Below are 20,644 nucleotides of genomic sequence, written 5' to 3'. Positions count from 1 at the left end.
ATGTGCCTTTGGGGTTCCTGTGCTTTCTCAGCTGGCTCAAATAAGCGCGTAATTGTCTTTTCCATTTATTCCTCAAAGGGAGGCTTAAACCTCATGGAAACTTCGGAAAAACTGAGCCCCCAGCAACACAGCCCAGTGTGAATGGCTGGCTTCTTTCTAATGCCTGAATGGCTGAAACTTTTTCTATCTAGATCTATTTAGGAGGAAAAATGAATATTTAAATGCCATAGAGCTGTTTTTGACATTAACAAGAAGTGATTTTTGTCAAAAGCACAGAAATAGCCCCAACCTTCCAAGTAATGAATCTTCATGGTACACAGAGAGGAAAATTCAAAGAACGAAGCTTATTTATAAACTTCTTCAGTAAATAGTTTTAAATAACATGCATACAGTAATTCTAAACTGGGTGTGATTTACTATAGTCTGAACCAGACATTTAGCGGAGGGACATCTAAAGGAGAAAGCAGCATGTGGGTAATCTGAGGATTGTAAAAGTACAAAAGAGTGCAGTAAATCAGGCCGTGAGGGGTCCGGGCCGATTGGTGTAGGGATCCAGCCCCGCAAGCCTGTGGCAAGGATGAGAAGACGTGTCTTGCCTTAGACTATCTCTGCTGTGAGATGGAAGTGGGGACTGAGCGATGGCTGGGTTGTAGACCAGCCTCCTCTGAGCATCCCCGTAAAGAAACAGAGAGTGCTCCACACAGCTCCCGCGAGCCAGCATAACCCCTCTGAAGCTCCTCTGCTTTCCCCCATTAATTTTGTATTGCTGGAGAAGGAGGAAACACTGGAAGGCAAAAGTCTGGTGAAAGAGGGGCTCAGCCCACGGGCGTCCTGCCACACTTCTCTGTGCCCCGTGTATTTAAAAGCCTTTCAAGAGCCTCCAGCCACTATCCGCACCCTCCAGCAGACAGAACTGGGCTCCCACTCGCTTTTCTTTGAGCAGCACCTGAGGGGAAAATGCACATTCCCCCACCTGCTACCTCAAACACAGAAGTTTCACCCTAATTTACCTGAATAAAGGTGGGTGGTTAGAAGAAGAGGTTAAATAATAGCTCCAGGTAGGCTTTGCAGGGGGGTCTGGGCTCTGGTGGACTGCAATATGGAAGTTCTGTTTAAAGAAATAATTTATTGCTGGGTTTTTTTTTTCCTCTTGAAGCAGTGGCTGGTCAGGCCTTTTGGGGCAATCGTGCTGTTCCCTGTTTGGAGATCGGGCATAGGGCTCAGCGTGGGAAGTGCGGAGTGCTAACATGGGGATACTGGGCTTGCTGGCTCCTGCATCAGAGATGTTCAAATCTGGGGACGTAGCCCTCGTGGGGCATGAAGTCCCCTGGAGCTGCCTGCGAGAAGAGGGTCTGGCTGCCGTGGGAGGGCAGGGGGAAAGACTGTTCGGAGCCTGTGGCTGCTCCAGTGCTCTGGGCAACCCCCTGGGAGGGTCTGAGCTCTCTGGCTTTGGTGCCTTTCTGGGTCTGAACTCAACCTGGGAGCACCTCCTCGAGTGCGGAGGGGGAGGCGGAAAGATTTAGTGTCATTTTGGCCAGAAGGCTAACTGCCCCTGCTGCAAGTCTAGCTCTTGTGTAGGTGAGCACAGGAGTGTCACAAAGGAGTATCCTCGTAGTACAGAATTACAGGGCTATAAGTATTTGTCCAGCCAAGCTCTGTGGTTAGCTCTGTAGCCATGAACGCTGCAGTGCCCCAGCTGGAATGGCTGGCTAGTCATTGTACAGGGACTTCTTGGAGTAGGGGTAGGGGGGCAGAGGCAAGTTTTATTTACTACAAGAAATTTGTTCTCCACTGTCCTTACAAAGCGCTGTTCGAACCTGTGCTGGGAGTAGGGAGGCTGCAGAGGGGTGAGGACGTGCAATAGGAATACTCTTTTGTAAAAGGTAGAAAATGCCTGAAAGGATGCTTTGGGGGTTAGGGGGGACTGTATGGGGTGGGAGCGCGCCGGCAGCACCCACCGGGGTGGCCGACCCCCATACGAAAATCGTCCATCCGTCCCCCCTTTCTCTTTGGGCAGGGGCCGCCCGGGTCCCCCCCTTCCTCCACGGGCCCGCCGTGTGGCGGTGGGAGGAGGAGGAGGAGGAGGAGGGAGTCCCCGGCTCCGGCATGAGGCCGGGCTGAGCGATGTGCGAGCAGGCAGGGCGCTACTGCCGGGCGGGCGTGCAGAGGCTGCTGCGCAAGCCGCCGCCGGCGCCCCGCGGGCTGGACGCGCTGCTGCGCTGGGTGCTAGCCAGGATGGGCGACAAAGGCGAGGCCGAGCGGGAGCTGCTCACCCCGGGCGCCGCCGCCGCGCAGAGGAAGGGCACCTCCGTCATCCTCGATGTGAGTGCTCCCCGAGCCGCCTCCCGCTCGGGGTTATTCCTCGGGGTCCTGCACATCCCCCCCCTCCCCGCCCCGGGCCCCGGGTCGACTGGGTGGGCGTGGGGGTGCGGCCCGGGTCCTGCACCCATCCAGCCAGCTCGAGGTCGGCGTTCTTCCCCGCGGGGCTGCGCCCGGGCCAGAGGCTGCACGCCGGCTCCCGGGGCCGCTTGCCCGCACCCTGCAACCGCAGGCTGCACGGGCACGGGCGCGCAGCCCGGTTCCCGAAGCCCCCGACCGTCTCGGCGTCAGGGTGATTCCTCGGGTCCTGCACCCCCGGCCGCTTGGGGATGGGGTGCAGCCCGGGTCCGGCGTCTCCGGGACTGGCTGGGCGTAGGGGTGCCCAGATCCGGCAATCCCTTTTCCAGACCCCGTGCCCCCGGGCTGGCTGGGCATGGGGTGCGGCCCGGGTCCTGCACCCACTTGTCCGGACCTTGCACCTCCCAGCCTGGCTGGCACTAGGGGTGCAGCCCGGGTCCTGCATCCCTCCGCCCTGCACGCCCTGGGACGGCGGGGAAGGTGCGCCTCGGTCCTGCATCTCCCGGACGGCTGGGCGTGGGGCTGCAGTCTGGATCCTGTACCCGCTTTCCTGAGTCCTGCACCCCCAAAGTGGCTGGGCATGAGGGTGCCGCCCGGCTCCTGCATTACTTGTTTTTTACAGGCTGGGCGTGGGGAAGCAGCCTATATCCTTGCCAGCATCCTGCACCTGCGGGCTTGCTGGGCATGGGGGTGCCCCCTCTTTCCTGCACCCGCTGGACCGGCTGGGCATGGGGATGCCCCCCCAGGTCCTGCAGCCCCTGGACCAGCTGGGGTGGGGATGCACTGTAGGTCCTTGGTCCCGGCATTAGCTTGACTGGATGGGGATGCAGGACTCCAGGTGCAGTCTGGCACCGCGGGTTGCCCCAGGTTAGCTGGGCATAGGGTTGCACCCCAGGTCCTGCATCCCACCCCAGGTCCTGGACCCCAATCCCTGACGGGCTGCGGCTGTGACGGTCTGGATGCCACATGGTCCTGGACGCCTGCGAGTGCGTGGGACCCGGGGCTCCTTTGCCCAGGTCTGGGGGGGCTGGCAGGGCTGTGCCTAGTGCCTTTCTGCGGTTATTTATAGACTCCCTGACTAGGGAGCTAACGAGGCTATTTGCACTTAAATGAATTGGGAGAATAAAGTGGGAATCAGCCAGAGTGCAAGCGGTGTAATTACACAGTCTTTCTGCAGCATCTGGTAATTAAACACATAGATCCTCAGCGTTGCTAACTCCTAGCTTTAAAAAAACCGTAGTGAATGCAAAACTAAGCTACTGAGGCGTTGGCTGTAGTAAAGGATAACTCACAGTCTCCTCCAGCCTCCTCTGAGTTAGGCAGGAGTAGCTCCTGAAGGCGAGCCCTTGCGTTTTCCGAGTAACTGCTGAATCTTCTACCACAGGGAGGCATTGGCATGGGCTGGTGAGTCCAGAAATCATCACCTCTGCGAGCACCCTGGGCTTGATAGATGGGCAGCTGGGTTCCCCAAATGAACCAGCTCAACGGTGTGTGAGCTGCCAAAAGCAGTTCGGAGAGCCGAGTGCCTGAGGGATGGTGGTGCCCGGAGAAAAGGGCTGGCAGGTGGGCAGCTTCGTGGGCAAACTGAAAGGACAAATACAGCTCATACCCTTACGTCTTTTAAATCAACTGGTTTGTTCGTCTGGGGTTTTTTGTGTGTGTTGGTTTTTTTTTACTTGCCCTGAAACTACCAAAATTTCACAACACTCTGGAATTTGGGCTTCAGAGCATAAATGTAATTGGGAAGCAATGTTAAGTTTATACAAGAGGTTCTTGAGTTAGGACTGTTTTTTCACCAAAATAGTATCCTATCTGTTAAACATCTTTAAATGGATTTCCTTTCCCCCCCTTTTAGGTTTGAGCTGAGAAAATGAGCCATGAACTTTCAGCATGGCTTAACCGGTGGGAAATACAGTAGAGCTGGGTGTGCAGCCCCTGATGCTTTTTCCCTTTCACAATGGGACTGGGAGCCCTTTCTCACCTGCTGAAAGTAGAAATGGATGCTGGAAATGCAAGGTTTGAGGGTTTGGGGGTTTTTTCCTCATCTCTTAGAACTTGCTTCTCTCCTTTTTCTCCGGTTAAAATAGAAACATCTATTGAAGCTGTGGCTTCGCTCTAACAGGCTCTTCAATTGCACTTTGAGACACACCCCCCCCCTTTCATCCAAAGAGTTTAAACATGGGCATACGCATTTAGGTTAATTTTCACACATTATCAGGAAAGTAGTAAAGATCCCAGTGAATCCTCGGGGATGAGAACATATTTTCCAATTAACTCGTTCACATTCTTGTGTTACCTGGACGTGCTGGGGAAGCAGCGAGTCTCAGCCATGCAGCCATCCAGCTCCTCGGTGGGTGGGGATGAAGTAAAAGACCAGGAAGATTTTTATATTTAACTAACACATTTGCATGAACTGGTGTGTTCTGTAGACGGTTCATCAGGGCTGGGGAAGGAGGGTTAAACTTGGTTTTGGCTGTGAATTAGGTAAAATGGCTCTGATGCTAATGGTTCCTTAGTCACTTCTTTTTCTGTTCTGCCTTTCCTTTGACTCAACCATCCCCAACATGCTTTTTTTGACTCCTCCAGACCATGAGGGTGGCTGGGGGGACAGTACGAAGTTCCCTATGCCCTTTCCACCAAAGAAATGAAACTGTGGTGTTGTGGGGCGAAACCGAAAGCTGAGGAAGAACAAAGTACAAAACAAGGGGGTTAGATGTCTTCTACAACTAAGCTGGCTACAGCCAGTTGGAGGATGAAGGGCTGTTTTCAGTATTTTTCTTTTCTTTTGCTTGTGTCCTTTTAGGTAAAAAGTTAAAAAGGTAGAACAAGGTTTACTAGTTCAGCTCAAAATCATAGGTTTCAGAGTGTAAAAAAAAAAAAAAAAAAAAAAAAAAGCCAAAATTGCAGATTAACTAAAGCCTTTGTACAAACTAATGAAGAAGATACTTAAGTCCTAAGCATTGCCTAAAACAGGCAGCAGGTAAAGCTAGGGAGTGGTAGATACTCTTCGGTGGTGGTAGTAGATCCAGTCGAGTTCACTCTAGGAACCCGGAAAACATCACTTTGCATTTAACGGTCAGCTCGTACAATGTCAGTCAAACCAGCACCAGGGGTTGGGACCCGAGCAAAGGGTCTGCACCCACCCTGCGCTCGCCCTCAGGCATTTGCCTTGGGGTGCCCGCTCCGTGGGTCTGCGCCGCAGGCGGCTGCTCCGTCTGCAGGAGCCGAACGCTGAGGGTTGGCAGCGTGTGTAGGTTGCTGTAGATACCCGGTGCCTCTCCACAGCTTATGATACGAGGTCACGGTAACGCTACGTTCTCTGTACCCCTCTGGGCTGCTTGAAGATGCCCTCCAAAGGCGCTCTGCAGCAGCCTTGCTTTGGAGGGGCAGCCACTCCAGCCGGCACAGCGTTTCCACACCAGCGGCATGTTTCTTACTGAAACACCAAAATCTGTGCGGGGAAAGGTCGTTAGCCTGGTGACCTCTAATGACGTAGTCCAAAGTGGCAAAGCTTCAGGCTGTTATTTTCTCACATTATTACTAGAAAGAGCAACCTAAAGAGGCTACGGGAGAGGAAATTCCTGCTGGTACCTTGGGTGAAAGAGCTGAAGACCCTACCTGGCACAAAACCTTCTCTCAGCCCCAAATGAGGTGTTAGGACTTGTCGGGAGAGGAACAGAAAGGAAGAACATGGGAACGTAGGAACACAGTGAACAGATTAATCGTGTTTTTAGGTGTATCTGGATGCTTTCTCATCCATAGGCTTTCCTCACCCAGGAGGCTTAGATTTTGTTTGTCCTCAGTTCTGCACTGAGATTATGATGGAAAACAAAATTCTAGCTCAGTTGCGCTTTATGTTAAATCAACATCATATTAACCAGCTGAAGGGATAATACACAACACACTCAACAAACCCCGTAGTAAGTCTCAGGCTTGTTAGGGGAGTGCTTGTGTGAATTTAATACAATTGTCGAGAAAACCTCCATTAAGCAGCCTCCAGTGTCACACGTCCTCATCCAGGAGCTTTGAGAAGGCAGAACTGAATGTTTAAATTTGAAAACATCAATTTTTTTTTTTTCAAGTTTATTACCACTAGCGCTTTGAACTGCTTATTTCTGCCAGCCAAATATCTGTAGCAGCCATGTGAGAGTATAGCAAAAATGTACATTTTAAAAAAAGCTATTGGAAATCTTGACAGAGGTTACTCGCTTTAAATAAAATAGAGTTTATATTCATCTAAATACCTGGTAGATGGAGTAAGTATGCTGCAGGCAGCAAACTGCACGCATTGTCTGTGTAAATCCTATAAAATGGGTTAATCTGGCCCGTACTGTGGGCATCCTACGGGCTCACCGTGCGATTTAGCCTGTGCTTGGGAGGACTTGCTCGATAGGTTTAAGGCATAGCTGGTGGGGGAGATGGTTGCTGCAGTACCTCTCGGACCGGATAATTTCTCGTTTTCCGTCTGGAAGTTTTCTCGATGTGTTGCCCTGGCAATGGGAGAACTGGGGGTGACGGAGCAGAAAGAGCATCCCTGGTCAGGCTTCGCGGCGCTGCCGGCTTCTGTTTTGCGAAGCCCTTGGCGCTGGGGATGCTCCTCGGCCAGGGTGGAGGCGCGGGAAGCCAACCGCCGCCAAGGGCCTGGAGGCACCGGGCGCTTCTCCATCAATATTTCACCGCCTCCGCTCTTGCTGACCTCCAGGGCTGCCGCCCTGACGGAGGTGAAGCGCCTTTGCTGCCGAGAACGGCGCCTTTGCAGCCTCCGCGTCGGAGGTGACGTGCGTCCTTGCTTACAGCCCCTTCTCCCTGGAGCTGGTTGGGGCTTTCCCTTCCCTGGGAGCCCAGCACTGCGCTGCCCGCGGGGCTTTGCCCCGCTGGTCCCTAGGGGAGCCGTGAGGGGCTGCAGTTTTCCTTCCGTCACCAGATCTTACACCCTCGCCTTACCGAAAAGCGCACCGCATCCTTCCCGTGCTGGGACAACTGATTCGAGACATGCATGGAGGGCGTCTTCACGCTGCGCGTGGGAGGGCACCGCTGTTTGCTGAGCTAGGGTGTAAATCCTGGGTCTTCACGGAGACCGCGTTTTTGGCAGCGCTACGAAGCTATCGAGGAGTATGTTACGTCTTTATCAGCCTCCTGATGCTCATTTCCGTGTCCGTACCTTGACGTACTGCCTGCCTGTGGTGACAGATGACTTTATCTGAAATGGCTTTCCCTCTGGCTGTCCTATTTTAAGGGTTTTTTTTTTTGTGTGTGTGCGCGTGCAAGTTTTAGGTGATCCAATTAAGTTGGAAGAATAAATCTTGCTCATTAGTAATAAAAACTAAACAGCTTGGTCCTCTAGAATAAACCTTGGTAGGTAACAGAACTGATGTGATCTTCCATCAACATGTTCTTTTCAAAATAGTCATACTTTCTAGGATTATCTGGGGGAATCAAAGCCCTAAAAAGTTCACTTAGTGAAGTTGGACGTAAATATTTCCATTTCTTCACGTTTCTTTGATTTCTTAATTAGACTTTTTTTTTTTTCCCCCTCTTGCTCTGGGAGTTCATGGCAAGGGCGGTGGCTCCACAGAGCGGCGTGCTGCAGATTGAGCCCTTCTCCCACTTCCAGCCGCACTTTAGCTATCGTTTTTGCCTTCCCGCTCTCCCTTTGACGGTTGTGCTTAGCGGGGTGGCTGATCTCCTCCGGGACCTTAAAATAGACATCGCCGCTTCTGTGTTAGGCTTGATGTAATGGCTTTGTTTCAAAGCAGGGGGAACAGAAACAGAAGGATGTGGCGATGGAACAAAAAAAAAAAACCCCAAAAACCCAAAATAATCTGCATTCTAGAAGGAAAAGTGCCTTATCTAGAGGCACTCCTGGGGAGCGAGGAGCTGGGGTATCCAAGCCGGGAGGATTGTTTCGTACCCCGGGAAGGGCACATCGCGCACGGCTGGGCAAGGCGTGCCGAAGCCACGGGGCTGGTGGGGTCCTGCTCGTCCTGGCTGGCTTTATTCTTACTCCCCATAGGCAAGTCATGCCTGGCCAGTCCTTTAAAACCCCTCTTTAACCTCAAAGAGGTCCATAGGTTTGGAGACAGGTAGGATTTCCCCCCCAAACTTCTAATTGTTCTAAAAAAATCCAGGTCAGCCCGAGAAGTAAGCAATTTTGGAGTGGTCACAAGCTGTAATCCTCGTAGGGTTTTTATGACCCTCTCTTGAAGCTGGGACTCCGTGACTCCACCATTTGGGTTTGGCTTAAGCAAAGGGTGTTTGCCTCTGCTCAAGTATGCCAGAAAGCCCAGTTTTGACTTTGCCTTATGCAGAACTTTGGGCAAAAGAATGATTAACATTCCTTAATTAAGCCATAGTCACTTAAATAGCACATTCTGCAATTCAGTTTGTCTCTTGGGGTTTCTTATTTTGTGCAGCAGCTTCTCTTCTGGTATATTTTTTAAAAACGATTTTATGACCCAGAAAATAAGATATTCTGTTTTACAGCTCACTCTGATCTGTCCTGCTGGTGCTTTTTTTCCCTCCGCAGGGAAATTTCTTTCTACAGGCAAAATCTCGGCTCTTGCTGAAATTAATAGGGCCAGGTCTGAAGAGATGATGAGAATGTTTTCCCTTTTCTGCACAGTTTCTGAGCATGTTAATTTTTTGGTAGTCTATGGCCAAACCTTTGCTAGCAGCCATTTTTGGCAGTAATTTATATGATTTCAGCCCTTGCACAAGCCTTTTGCTATTAATTGCACTGTGTCAGGGGACTATTCTTAAAATGGGACTAGTCAGAAAAATAGGAGTTGTTTCTGCTGCCCTTTCTCCTGGCAAATTCTACTACACATTATTGTGATTTTTTTTTTTCACCTCCCTCTGGAAAGGGCTATCTGATTCCTCTCTGTGGGCTGTTCCTCCATACTGTAGTTTTAAGTCTAAATATAATGTCCTTCCCATGCAGGAAACTTGTGGGTTGTTTTTTTTTTAAATTTTAAATAATTTGTTTCAGAAGTGCAGAACTGTGAAACTTGTTTAAGAGATATTACTGATGCTAGAGAAATTGGCTGGGCTGGCTGCATGGCTGTTGTAATTTCTTTTTTTATTTATTTATTTTTTCCCTTGTGTTGGATCCATGTTTTCATCTTTCTTCTGCAAGGGAGATGGGAAATAAAAAAACCTGCTAGAAATATTTTGTGTTATCCTTGTTTTGCTCGTTATCTCCTTTTCCGGTGGTTATTCCAAAGCCAAATATGTTGATACTCCTTCGTTGTCCATCGTGTGGCTGAGGGGTTGGGTCCTGGGAAGGGTGAGCTCAGTGAAGCGCCGGAATCGGCTCTTCGGGGGCTGGAGCTGGTGGCCCTGCCCCGCGCGCGGCGTTGAGTGTGGTCCTGGTGCTAAAGGGCTTCGCTCAACCCCAAAACCCTTCGCGTCGAACAACGTGGTAAAAATGTTTCTCTCTCTCTCTTTCACTTCTAGATTTTCAGAAGAGCTGACAAAAACGGTAAGTCTGTACATTCGTATTTCGCTTTTTTTTGATTGAACTTCTGACAAATCACCATTTTTCCAGATAGTAACAGCTAACTGTTTAAACGTTGTTCACTTTACTGCGTCTGGTGCTGACACTGTTTAAGCCTCGGGAGAAGTTTTGTTGTTTCTGTGGCTGAGAGAGCTTCTTAGAGCAGACATGATACTAGCGTGCGAGTCAGCGTGGTGAGATCCGCCAGGTTTGGGGCAATTTCACACAAAAGGACATTAGAGAAAAAAAAAACCAAAACAAAACCACAGCGAAGTGATAAGTGAGGATCCACCTCCCGGTAGTAGCTTTGCAAAAGAGACCTGATCTGTGAATCCTGGTAGTCTGGATCCTGAAGGGCTGGAACACACGGTTCGAGGAGCGACGTGCGTTGATGTGTGTTTTCAGCCTGTGCCTGTCGGAAGCCCAACAACTTCGCTAAAGCCAAGTCTGGCCCTTAGATGGGGAGTAGCACAGAGGGGTCTTCATCAGCGGACTTGGGATCCTGCAAGGAGAGCGCTCGTCTGCCGTGAGATCACGTAGTTACGGGAAAAAGTGGCAAAGGGATCTCAGGATCTCTCTCCACCCTGAAAACGAGTTTCATTTTAGCTCCTAGCCAAAATCCCAAGAGTTAGCCTCTATTCTTTCCCTGTTGTACAAGAAGAAAATTAAATATGCATCAAACCAGTGTGTTTGCAGAAGGGCACGTGGGAGGGCTGTGCAGAAGAGCATGGGGTGGGGGGTTTGTTTTTCCCTCTCAGATTTGAAAAGGAGAGACCCGATTTCGGTACGAGCTCGTGGGTACGAGCTCGTGGGTACGAGCTCGTGGGTATGAGCTCGTGGGTACGATCACTGCCCCCAGTAAAGCAGTGGAGGACGCTGTGGGCTGGCTGGCGTATAAGCAGTAGATGCTCTGTCAAGGTCGGCGTTTGGTTATAACGACTGGCAGGGTAATAAGACGCTGACGTTGGTTAACTTGGACGAGCTGAGCGGTTGTGCGACGGAAGGGGCGTGCGGGGGGAGAGCTCTCGAAGTGCCGACAGCCTCCTGAGCGCTTAATTGTGCCGTCATTGGAGACCTGTAGGTTCATCAGATGAAGGGTTTGAGGGATGCTGCCTGCTTGCCGGCTGACAAAACGTTAGAATGAGCGTGGACTGACAGCAACCGGTCCGGCACCGGGCAGCGCCTAACACATCGGGTGTCACGGTGACGGACTGACGTGTCAGGACCCGCGGTCAGCCGGCGGCGGTACCAACGGGCACCGGCAGGACAAGCCCCACCCTGACCTCCAGCGCTGAAGTTGGTGGTTTGTCGTCAGAGGTGGGGCTGGGCTGGAATTTGAACGGCCGCGGGTGAGAGCGGGCGCTGCCCGGGGCGCGCCAGCCCCGCGTGCTGGGCCCGCGGCGGGTGAGGAGACCGAAGGCGCCGAGCGCAGCGGACAAGGTGCCCCCCGAGCCCGGCCGAGGCCGCTGGCTGCAGCGGCTCTCTGGGAATTTGTCCTGCCTCTTCCTCGCCCTGGACGGTGCTGCGGAGGGGACAAGCTGGCTCACAAAGGCCGGCGGCTCTCTAAAGAAAGAGCTGCTGCCGCCGCCCGTTCCTCTCCGCGGGCCGGCCAGCCGCCGCAGCGTCGCCTGGGTTTCAGCGGCTCCCGCGAGCCGAGGCGGCCGGGCACGTGCCGGCCTGGGCCTGGCTGCCGTCCGGCCCCGCTCCGCTGGGCCGTTTCTGCGGTCGCGGGGCTGTCCTCCTGAAGGACCGTGTCCCCGCAAGGCCTTGCCCGCGTTTTTCCAGGTGCTGCTTTTTCTTTCTTGAGACAGCGTCTGCCGGTCGCGGTGGCCAGCGTCACCAGCCGTTCGGATTTGCCCCGCTCTTGGGGACGGGGTTTGCCGCCTGTCGTAACTCGCTCCGTGTGTTCCTCCTTTTGGGGGGGTCACGGCTTCCCACAGCCGCCCCTCCGGCAGCTCCCAGGAGAGGTACAGGGAGTATTTCCCCCGGTACAGCCTCCCTGCAAATGGCGGCTCAGGGGTTTCCAGAGCCAGAGGTAATTATCTTTGTATTTAATATCCCTAGGGATCTCTTTTTCACCATTTTCTCTTTGGCATCCTGGCCTTTAATATATTGGTTTGTTGAAATTTGTTCTCTTTGTGGCTTCGCCTGGTACAGCTCCACGGCACAGTGAAGCACCGGCCCGCCGCTTGCACGTCTCGCCGCGGGCGGCCTGTGTGCCATACACTGGAAAATGAAAATCTTGGATGCTCCCAGGAAGGGGCCTGAGCCCTGGACGGGCTGCTGAAAGCACAAACTCACAGGTTCCCAAAATATTTAACTCTGTTAACGGGCTTCTGCTGTCTCCACACCTGCAGAGGTTCTTGTCTGGTAGGGACTTTGCTCTTCTTAATTAACCAGCTGAGACGACCCATTATCCGGCGCTGTGTGCTGCTGGCACACTGGGGGAGAGGGCTCCCTGGGCAGGGAGTGCCGGCAGCGGTACCCCCGGCCGGCAACTCCTGCTTTCCTCCCTTGTGCTAGAGCCACTCTCGCAGCTCTGTGCAGGAGCCCTACGGCAACGGGGGGAAAAAATTCTGAAGAAAACTTCAGCTCTTGCCTTCTGCTTTAACTGGAACAGCTCCTGTAACTTTTGCCATACAGAGATCAGATGGTTGAAGGGTCACCTAAACGGCGAAAGGGGGATTGTAAGCCTGAGGAATTGTCTCATTTAATGTGCAGCTCCCTACAGTCGAGAGGTCTTAAACTTGGAAATCTTTTCAGCATCTTGACTTTTTTTTTCCCCGCTCCCCCCAGCCTGGTAAAAACGGCACACGGTGTTAAGGCAACGTGGCTGGTTCAGACGCTGTAACTATGGAGCCTGATCATGTGAATTCAAGACCTTCTCCCTCCGCCCTTTCCTTCCAAAACTCTTCATCATAAATTGTTCATTCATGTAAAATTGGATGTTCTTGATGCAAGATGCTAAAACACATTCTTCTTGCTGCTGTGTTCAGGTACTTGTATCAAGGTGATCTGATTCAGTGCTGACATGTACCAAGAGACTGCTCTACCAGAGGCAGCTCTTGCTTGTTAAAAGACATCTTGGTCTCCTGCCCCAGAGCAGTGGGATTTTGTCTCTCATGCGAGTTAAGTGCCCAGCCTTTCCTCCATCGATAACACCAAGCAGCTGGACTTAAAACTATCTGTGTGATAAGCTCAGCAAACGGTTTGAAGAGCACACCTCGAAATGGCGAACTCATTGGAGACATCTGGATAAACTGGCAAATGCTCTGAAGAAAGGGAGAAGGGCTGGGGCGTAACCTTCTGAGGGCGAATAATTCAGCTGGCTGCTAATCATTCAAAATAATCTTTTTCTTCTGTGTAGGAGTGTTTTTCCTTTCTCTGCTAATAAATCCACCTACTGTCTTGTAATTCTCCCAGTCCCAGTAAACAACACTTAATCATTTAATTGGCATGTGGTAGGAAAATGGAGGCATCTTGTTTTAGGCTGGTGAAGCAGAGCTGTCAATCATCTGAGTTATCTACTGTGCACTTTAATCCCCTCATTAGAAAGCTGTTAATCAATTATAAGTTAAACAGCCCAGGATTCTCTTTGAAAGATTAAGATGGTTTTCTTTTGACAGAACAGCCTAATTGCTAACGATTCATTATAGAAACGTTGCTTCCCGAAAACTGGAGTTTTATTATCTTGAAATCTCCAGACACTGCAACTACCCAACTCCCGGGTCTTGAGTGTAACTAAACGTGATGTGTATCCAGCTTTAATCCTGTGGTTTAGTTCAGTGTTTTTTGTCATAATTATTAGATCTTGCTCATGGAAATGGCTGTCGGTCTGCCCCATCCATGGGGCTGGCTTGCCGGACACCGGGGGTTAAGCGGTTTCCTCTGGACCCCTGCTGTGGAAGAAGAGTGATGTAAAAGAAAACGTCCCAAAAACTTGGCACATGGTTATAAAGCGCCTACAGAAAATGGCAGGAGGAGCTGGCGGTGGTGCAGTATTTCACTTGACAATGACCAGGGATGAATTAGTGTCGCGGTTCGGTCAACTTGGCGCCTTCCTATTGCTGCTGTCTTTATGATTTCTGCACCAAGAACCGGCCCAAACTGTTGTGCTTCTCCCTGGAATTTATCACGTCTAGGGAAGGTGTGGCTGGAACAAAGACATTCAACACATGCTGTCTTGGATAGCCTCTGCTGTTACCGAAAATGAAATACAAAGAAGTGTGAACATGGATTAAATTTCCGTTTATAGGTTTAACGGAAAGACCTGGAGTGCAAATGGAGTTTTCGGTTTTTAGTTGATCTGGATGATCAGCTGAAGGCCTGTAGAGGACGTAGCAGAGCTAATAAAGGAAGAAAAGAAGCACGAATGCAGGAACAGGTGGTTGGAAAGGGCTTCTTGGCTAAGAGCCATCAAGGGCAACGGAGTCGTGCCCCTTCCTATCCCAGTAGGGCTTGTCTGTTAAACAGCTGCACACAGCTATCTGTTACTCGCTTTGGAGCCATTAAAGGAGATTTATGCTGTTGTCCCTTGCGAGTAAAGGTCTGCGTATCCCGGTGTTGCAATCCTCATAGCGAGTTGCGCTACAAACCACGGGGACACGTACAGTGCCGCTCGCAAGCGGCGAACAGAGACGTCTTGGGACATCAGCACCAAAACAAATGGGCCAAAAAGCCTGGTTAGCTGGCAGCGGGCTTGTGCCATTGGGAGTGGAGCAAGCTCCTCCTCTTGCATATAAGCCAGCCGCGCCGATCTGCCCGGTGGCTTTGTGGCCGTAATGCCCCGTGCCACTGCTGTCCCCTTGGTCTGTGGACCTCACGAGCTTCAAAAGCTGGGGAAAAAAGAAAGAGGAAAAAGAGAACCAAGCAAACAAAAAGCTTCAGGCGCACCTCACAGCCCCAGCTTGGTACATCAAAGAACTGAGGCATGTCCTAAGAGTCGCCGAAGTAGAAATTGGTTTTGTTAATCACCAGTAAGCAAATGAAGAGCCTGAGGCTTGTTCTTCCATGGATTTGGTTTCTTGATTAAGGGATGGTGGTGGGAGAGCAGGGAAAGCCCTGGGCCTTCAGCAGAGGGAGAGGGCTGAACAAGTCCTGGTGTGGTGGGTGTCCAAAAGCGTGTGTGGGTGAAGCTCCCAGTAATTTCCAGCCCTTCTCAAGTGCTGCGTGCCTGTCCTCTGCATCTCGTTTGTAGGAAGAGACTGTTCCTCTAAGGACTTTGGGGATCTGGGAAACACTCGGGATTTTTAATGCTAATAGCTCTCGAAGTCTCACTCGCGCTCTCCAGACGCTGCTTGGAGAAATGATTTTGAGCACCTCTAGTGAGTCCAAAACAGGAGGAAGGGGATGTTTTTCTGTGGATGTGCTTAGGGCCCTAATTCACAGTAACTGGACCCAGATCACTGTGTACATGTTTCCTTTTCCCCCCTTTTACTCTGAGAGTGCCCCTCGCTGAGCTTCAGTCATTAATACGGGAATTGGGGCAAAAAGGCGTGGAAATGGCTCTCCAGATCTGTCAACCTGGGAGCACAGAGAACCGCAGGAGGGGGAAGGAGAAAACTGGCAGAGATGACTATTTGGTCTACAGACCCCATTTTTAGCGTTCCCTTTCAACGCTTCTTGTCCTCGCGGGCTCCTTGTCTGCGGGGCTGCAGGTTAGAGGAGGCACTTTGGGCGCAGGACATAGCCCAGCGCCGCTATCGCGATGTGCGCTAATTGTCGTGTGTCGCTGGCTTGGCGTCCTGCCGGCGGTCGTGGTGGTACCTGAGTCCTGTCCTTATTCTGGAAACCCAAGAAGCTGTTACCGTTCAGCTCGCTCGCCCTGCCCGGGCACGTTTTTTTCTTTTTATGGAGTCTGATTGCTGGGCAAAAATATTTCATTGTGGAGTTGTTCTGAGTTTAAAAATAGCAGGCATCTATTATTAATTACCTTGTTAATTTATGGAAACATTTTTTGAAAACTACCTAGTTGGAATCTAGCACGGTAGTTGTCCAGGAGGTGGTTTTAAGGCTCGAAGCTCTTGTCTCCCCACCTTCCTCCATCAGTTTGAGGCCCTTTTGGAAAACACACTTGCGCAGGACTTGAACGGCGGTAAGCAGCAGGGACTTCAATCGTATGGCACCCCAGGCATCACGGGAGGAAAGCAAAGACGTTGCACTTTTGGGTGCTTCTGTCAGATCTTAAAAAGACACTGGGCTAGGGCCATGATACCTCCATGTTTATATATCAGAATAAAAAAACCCCAAACATCTAACAAGCCTCCTGTTGCGCACACAACTCTTCCTTCCACAGCTGTGCACCGATTTTGAAATTGTGCTTTTACCGTGAGTTCCCAGGAGCCTCGCAATCCCTGCTGTAACGGGCCACTGCTCATCAAAAGCCATTTATCTTCCAGAGCTGGGTAACCGCCTTCTGCGTGGCTACTGCTCCTCGCGTGCAGGGAAAACCTTGAGCCATTCACATCTCGCTGGTACGTCCAAATTAAATCATTACTTCTAAGTGAGAATATTTATAATTCTTGCATAACAAAAACAGTATTAGCAGCCACCCACAGATAAGTGGAAAAAGGCAGTGGTGAATCAGGTTTTCTAAGTATGCATAAATCTGGTAGGTTCTTCCCATGACCAGATGACCAGTCTAGATGTATTTATATTTAAAAAAAGAAAAAAAATAAATTTGCATTTAGATAGTCTAGATTTCATGTGGCAATCAAAAAGCACCTTGTAAAACTGCGTCATGGCCTTAATTTAGAAGGAGAACGTTTGGATCTGTTTTCAGTTATTTGGACTCCTGCATAATTCCCTCTCTCTCTCTCTCTCTGTTGTATATTCAGTTATCCTTCCAAGTCCTTGCAAAGATCACAGCGCACGGTTTTGAAGAGATGACATCTGTTTAAATCAGCACGCGCTGTTCCCAAAATAATAAACAAAGCTGTCAACCAGATGATGAATTTTGAGACAATGTAGAAATTGTGAAAAGTGGTTGCTGGTTGTGCTCTACAGCCTGTCACTAGATACGTCCTATGAACTTGGGAGTTGATTTTCATCATTGACCACACTTCTCAGGTGCTTGTGCCTTTCAGAGCTGCTTTTTTCTTTCAACAAAGATACGAAGGCATCTGGTGCACACTGTGTGCAGCAGAAGTGAAGAGCTGAGAGTTTTTAGGGTCTGTTTTTTCTTCTCGTGTCGCTTCTCTTTAGCGAATGCGTGTTAGAATCAAGGGCTGTTTTTATACTTTTTTTTTTTGGCTGGTCCACCTTAATTCTGCAGAGTAGACCACAAATTGAGTGCGTAGGGTCAGGACTTCATCCTCATGTGCTACAGGCTGACACTTAGGCAGCAGTCTGGCTTTAATCTGGGCCCACATGTGGTTTGCCTAGTGCAAGGCTTAAGCCAGAGAAGGTTTGAGCTGGGCAAGGTTTGAGTCCAGCCCAGAAACTCCCCCATGACCTCAAGACAATGATGTGGACAGCACATGAGCTTTATTCTCCGCAACAGAAGCGTCCGTATCCCACCTATTTCTGCATAGCATCAATTTATGGCCCATCACTCTACAAAATTGTTCTTCCTGTGCTGTTCCTAAAGCCTGTCACTGCTAAAAGAGCCGGCTACCAAAATAGAAGGTACCGTGAAAGCCTTCATGGACAGTGGGCAATGGAAGCACTGGCGGTCTGAGTGTGACCTGCACTGAAGTTGTTCTATTTAGAGTGCTTGGCCATCCAGGCAACCGGTTTGCTGACACTTCAGTTGACATCTGAGGGCTCAGGTGCCTGATGGCTACTGTGCAGAATGCCCTTTCCTCATTATTCAAGGCACAACTGTTGTGCGTAGTTGCAGCGTTGGTGGCCATCACCTGTGTCCTCACCCTTTTGCTGTAAAACGTCGAGCTAGAATATCAAGCCGGACTCAAAGGAAAAAAAGAAAAAAAAAAACCTGGTATCCCCTGATATTTAACCTTCCTCAAGTTGCTTGCCAGCCTGCAGTAGTTGCTGCCTTGTGACCGTAAAGCATATTTGTGCGTTGGTCGGCACCGGGGCTGTGCTGGCAGCTCCTCGCTGCCCAGCACCTTCCCTTCCCCTGGCTGCACCGCCTTTCTGTCCACCCTCTCTCAAAAATTCAGCTGCTGCGCAAAAGCCACGGTAAGAGTCGATAACTGCCGTAACCTTCGAGGCTTCCTGATGCTTCTGCGTTGAGGATCAATGGATTTGAACCTCAAGGACGGTCAGATATGGAAACACACGGCCTTCCACACCTTCGCGCTTTCTTACGAGGTTACACCTCCGTCCATCGAAAACTCAGATGGTGATGCTGACCCGAAGGGCTGTCGTCCTGCGAGTGCCGCCCAGGCAGAGGCGGCAGCCCTGGGGCCCTCTGCGGGTTGGGAGATGTGGGTTTTCCTTCCACCCTTATTAAGAGACGTCAGGCTGGGCAGGAGCGAAGGGGATATATTACGATGGCTGGTTTAATGACCACGTCGTGAGTTGTGGAGGGAGGGAATAAGAGATTGTGGTTTCCCAAGGAGACTTTGAAAAGCCGCTCAATTAGCGAAAAGGTTTTCTAAAGACATTTCTTTCTGGAGCCAAAGGTGAGAGATTTAATTGGGGGCTGTGCAGCAAACGTGTCCGCACGGCATGACGACAGCCAGCAAAGGGTGCTATGGAACATCTGCTGGAGCCGTTACCTGCTCGTGATCCCTACCCCCAAAACGTGAGCCTTATTGGTAGCACCTTGGGAGTGGTGGTTCTCACGCTGGCTCTTCTGGAGCGTGGAGGTGGCTGGATGCTGCCAGCCGGCTCGGGGAACTGTGGCTGTAGCCGTGCTGAAGGCCGTTTCGGTTGCAACGTTACCGCCCAATGTTACCATTTTGCTTGCTGGCCGTGATGGCGTGCTCCGGGTTTGGGAGAGGAGGGTATCCACAGGAAGGTCTTACCTGCATGGAAATGGCAGCACGAGGCAAAGGGAAGGCTTCGGCTGTACTGGCAAGCCAGAGCACTGGTGGCCGTTGAGGGCTTAACACCTGCGGCCCTTTTTGATCTGTCTCATTAGTATCTCATGCTGCATCTGGGAAGCTTTTCAAAGTAGATCTAGCAAATCAATATTCCTTCTGCTTAAATTCTTCGTGTTGTTTTTTTGGCAGAGACGAAATTTTGAAGTGCTTGGGAAGGACTTTTGCGACTTGGCTGGCTGTAGTAGTCCGGCAGATTAAACGGGTGCAGCTGACTGCGGGCTTCGGGGACGTGGCTGACATGTAGCCGTGACCATGGGTGCAGGGACAAGGTCCCAGGGTGGGGGGACCTCAAAATTTGCATTTTGAGAGTCGGGAGTTGAAGCCTACAAGGCGTGGGGCTTCGACCGCCTTGTGTAACCCTCCCCTTCGGCGGGCAACGCGCTCGTCCCTCACGCAGGACCGCCCAAGAGCTTGCTGCTTTCTCGTGCATCAAAGCTAGGCCTAGCTCTGCTTTGAGGCTCCTAAATCCATGTGATACCTATTTTCACTGCTTGGTATTAGTCTGAAGGATCTTAGCTGCTCCTCCCTGCTCTGCATCTGACGTCCCCCCTTAACATGGGGACGTCACACAGGGCAGCGGGGACCTCGCCGGGCACCGGAGCCGACGGTGTACGCTGCATCTGCCTGCCCTGAAATTTTCCTTGCAAAACCTGAGCCCCGTCGCCATAACTGAGCTTAAAAAAGGCTTGGTTTTGTCCCGCTCCCGTGGTGGGAGGGTGCCGCTGCTGCAAGCGTTTCCCAAGCGGCATTCGGCGGTTGCGAGCCGGTTTTACGCACAGCTTTTGGGGAATTTCCCCTGGAGGCACTTAGGCACGATGCTGCCTTTGGTGGAGAGACGCTCCAGCCTGGGTGTTCTACCTTGTTTTTAACCGGATGGGTGACGCGGTTCGCGTGCTCCCGGTGTGTCACGAACGAGCGACGAGGCGCAGCGCGGCGACGGCAATACGCGCCCGGGTGGAGGTGACGGGCACCTCGGAACTCCTTAAAATGCCTTTGCCACTGCCACAGGCGTCTCGTGTGACCTCCAGCTTGCGTTATTTCTCTGCCACCCCGCCTAAATCTCGCTTAGCGGCTTCCGTTGCTGCTCCTCTCTCTCGGTAGCAGGGCTTTCCTCTGTTTGCCTGGGAAGCGTGGGCCCTCGGCGGGAGGAAAATCACTGCTTTTGCCTCCTGCCCCGGTGCCCGCGTGACGTGGGAGCAAGGGGCAGCACCTGGCTCTGGCACTGCTTCTAATTAGGTATGTAAGCGTAAAGGTTATAAAATTATAAAGGTATTTAAGGGTTCTTCTGCAGATCAGCTGCATTTATTGAAGATGGTTTATTATAGCTGTTAAAATGAAATAAGGCAAAAACTGAATCCAGAACAAATACACCGCTGCAAGTAAGCCTTGTAATTCGCTAGCAATTTTTGCCAGACAATTGTGAGAAAACATGTTTTGGCAGGCTGTGTTCAGGCAGTTGGCCAGGAACAGCTATAAATCATGTGTATCTGTTTCTTCCTATTATATTTCTCGCTCTTTTAAAATCCACGGGTTACCAGACAATATATACTGGAGGGACAGGAATCATTATCTTACTGACTTGCAGCGGGGAAAGAAATGTCTGATGCTAAAACAACGATACATCCAGACCTGTAACTCCCAGCAAGGACAACCTGGGGGAGAGGAATAGCTAATTTTCTTTTTTCCTGGGAGGATGCGTTGGTAAAGAGTGAAAACGGATGTTTGTGGATGTGAGACACAG

General features: G+C 51.0%; 1 protein-coding gene across 1 annotated transcript in view; it reads left to right on the top strand.

Annotated features, from left to right (window-relative positions):
• Nucleotides 1-1,855: 1,855 nt before the first annotated feature.
• NECAB2 (N-terminal EF-hand calcium binding protein 2) overlaps nt 1,856-20,644 on the top strand; it is a gene marked incomplete at its 3' end in the record, with an annotated part of 70,650 nt that continues 51,861 nt past the window's right edge. Inside the window, exons 1-2 of the mRNA XM_082005943.1 lie at nt 1,856-2,322; nt 9,853-9,877. Coding sequence (XP_081862069.1) covers nt 2,125-2,322; nt 9,853-9,877 — 223 coding nt within the window. The 5' untranslated portion in view covers nt 1,856-2,124. The remainder of the gene's footprint in view (nt 2,323-9,852; nt 9,878-20,644) is intronic.

The sequence above is a fragment of the Phaethon aethereus genome, assembly GCF_964289735.1.
Source record: "Phaethon aethereus genome assembly, chromosome: 13".
NCBI lineage: Eukaryota > Metazoa > Chordata > Aves > Phaethontiformes > Phaethontidae > Phaethon > Phaethon aethereus.
This window is presented reverse-complemented; position numbering and strand designations above follow the sequence as displayed.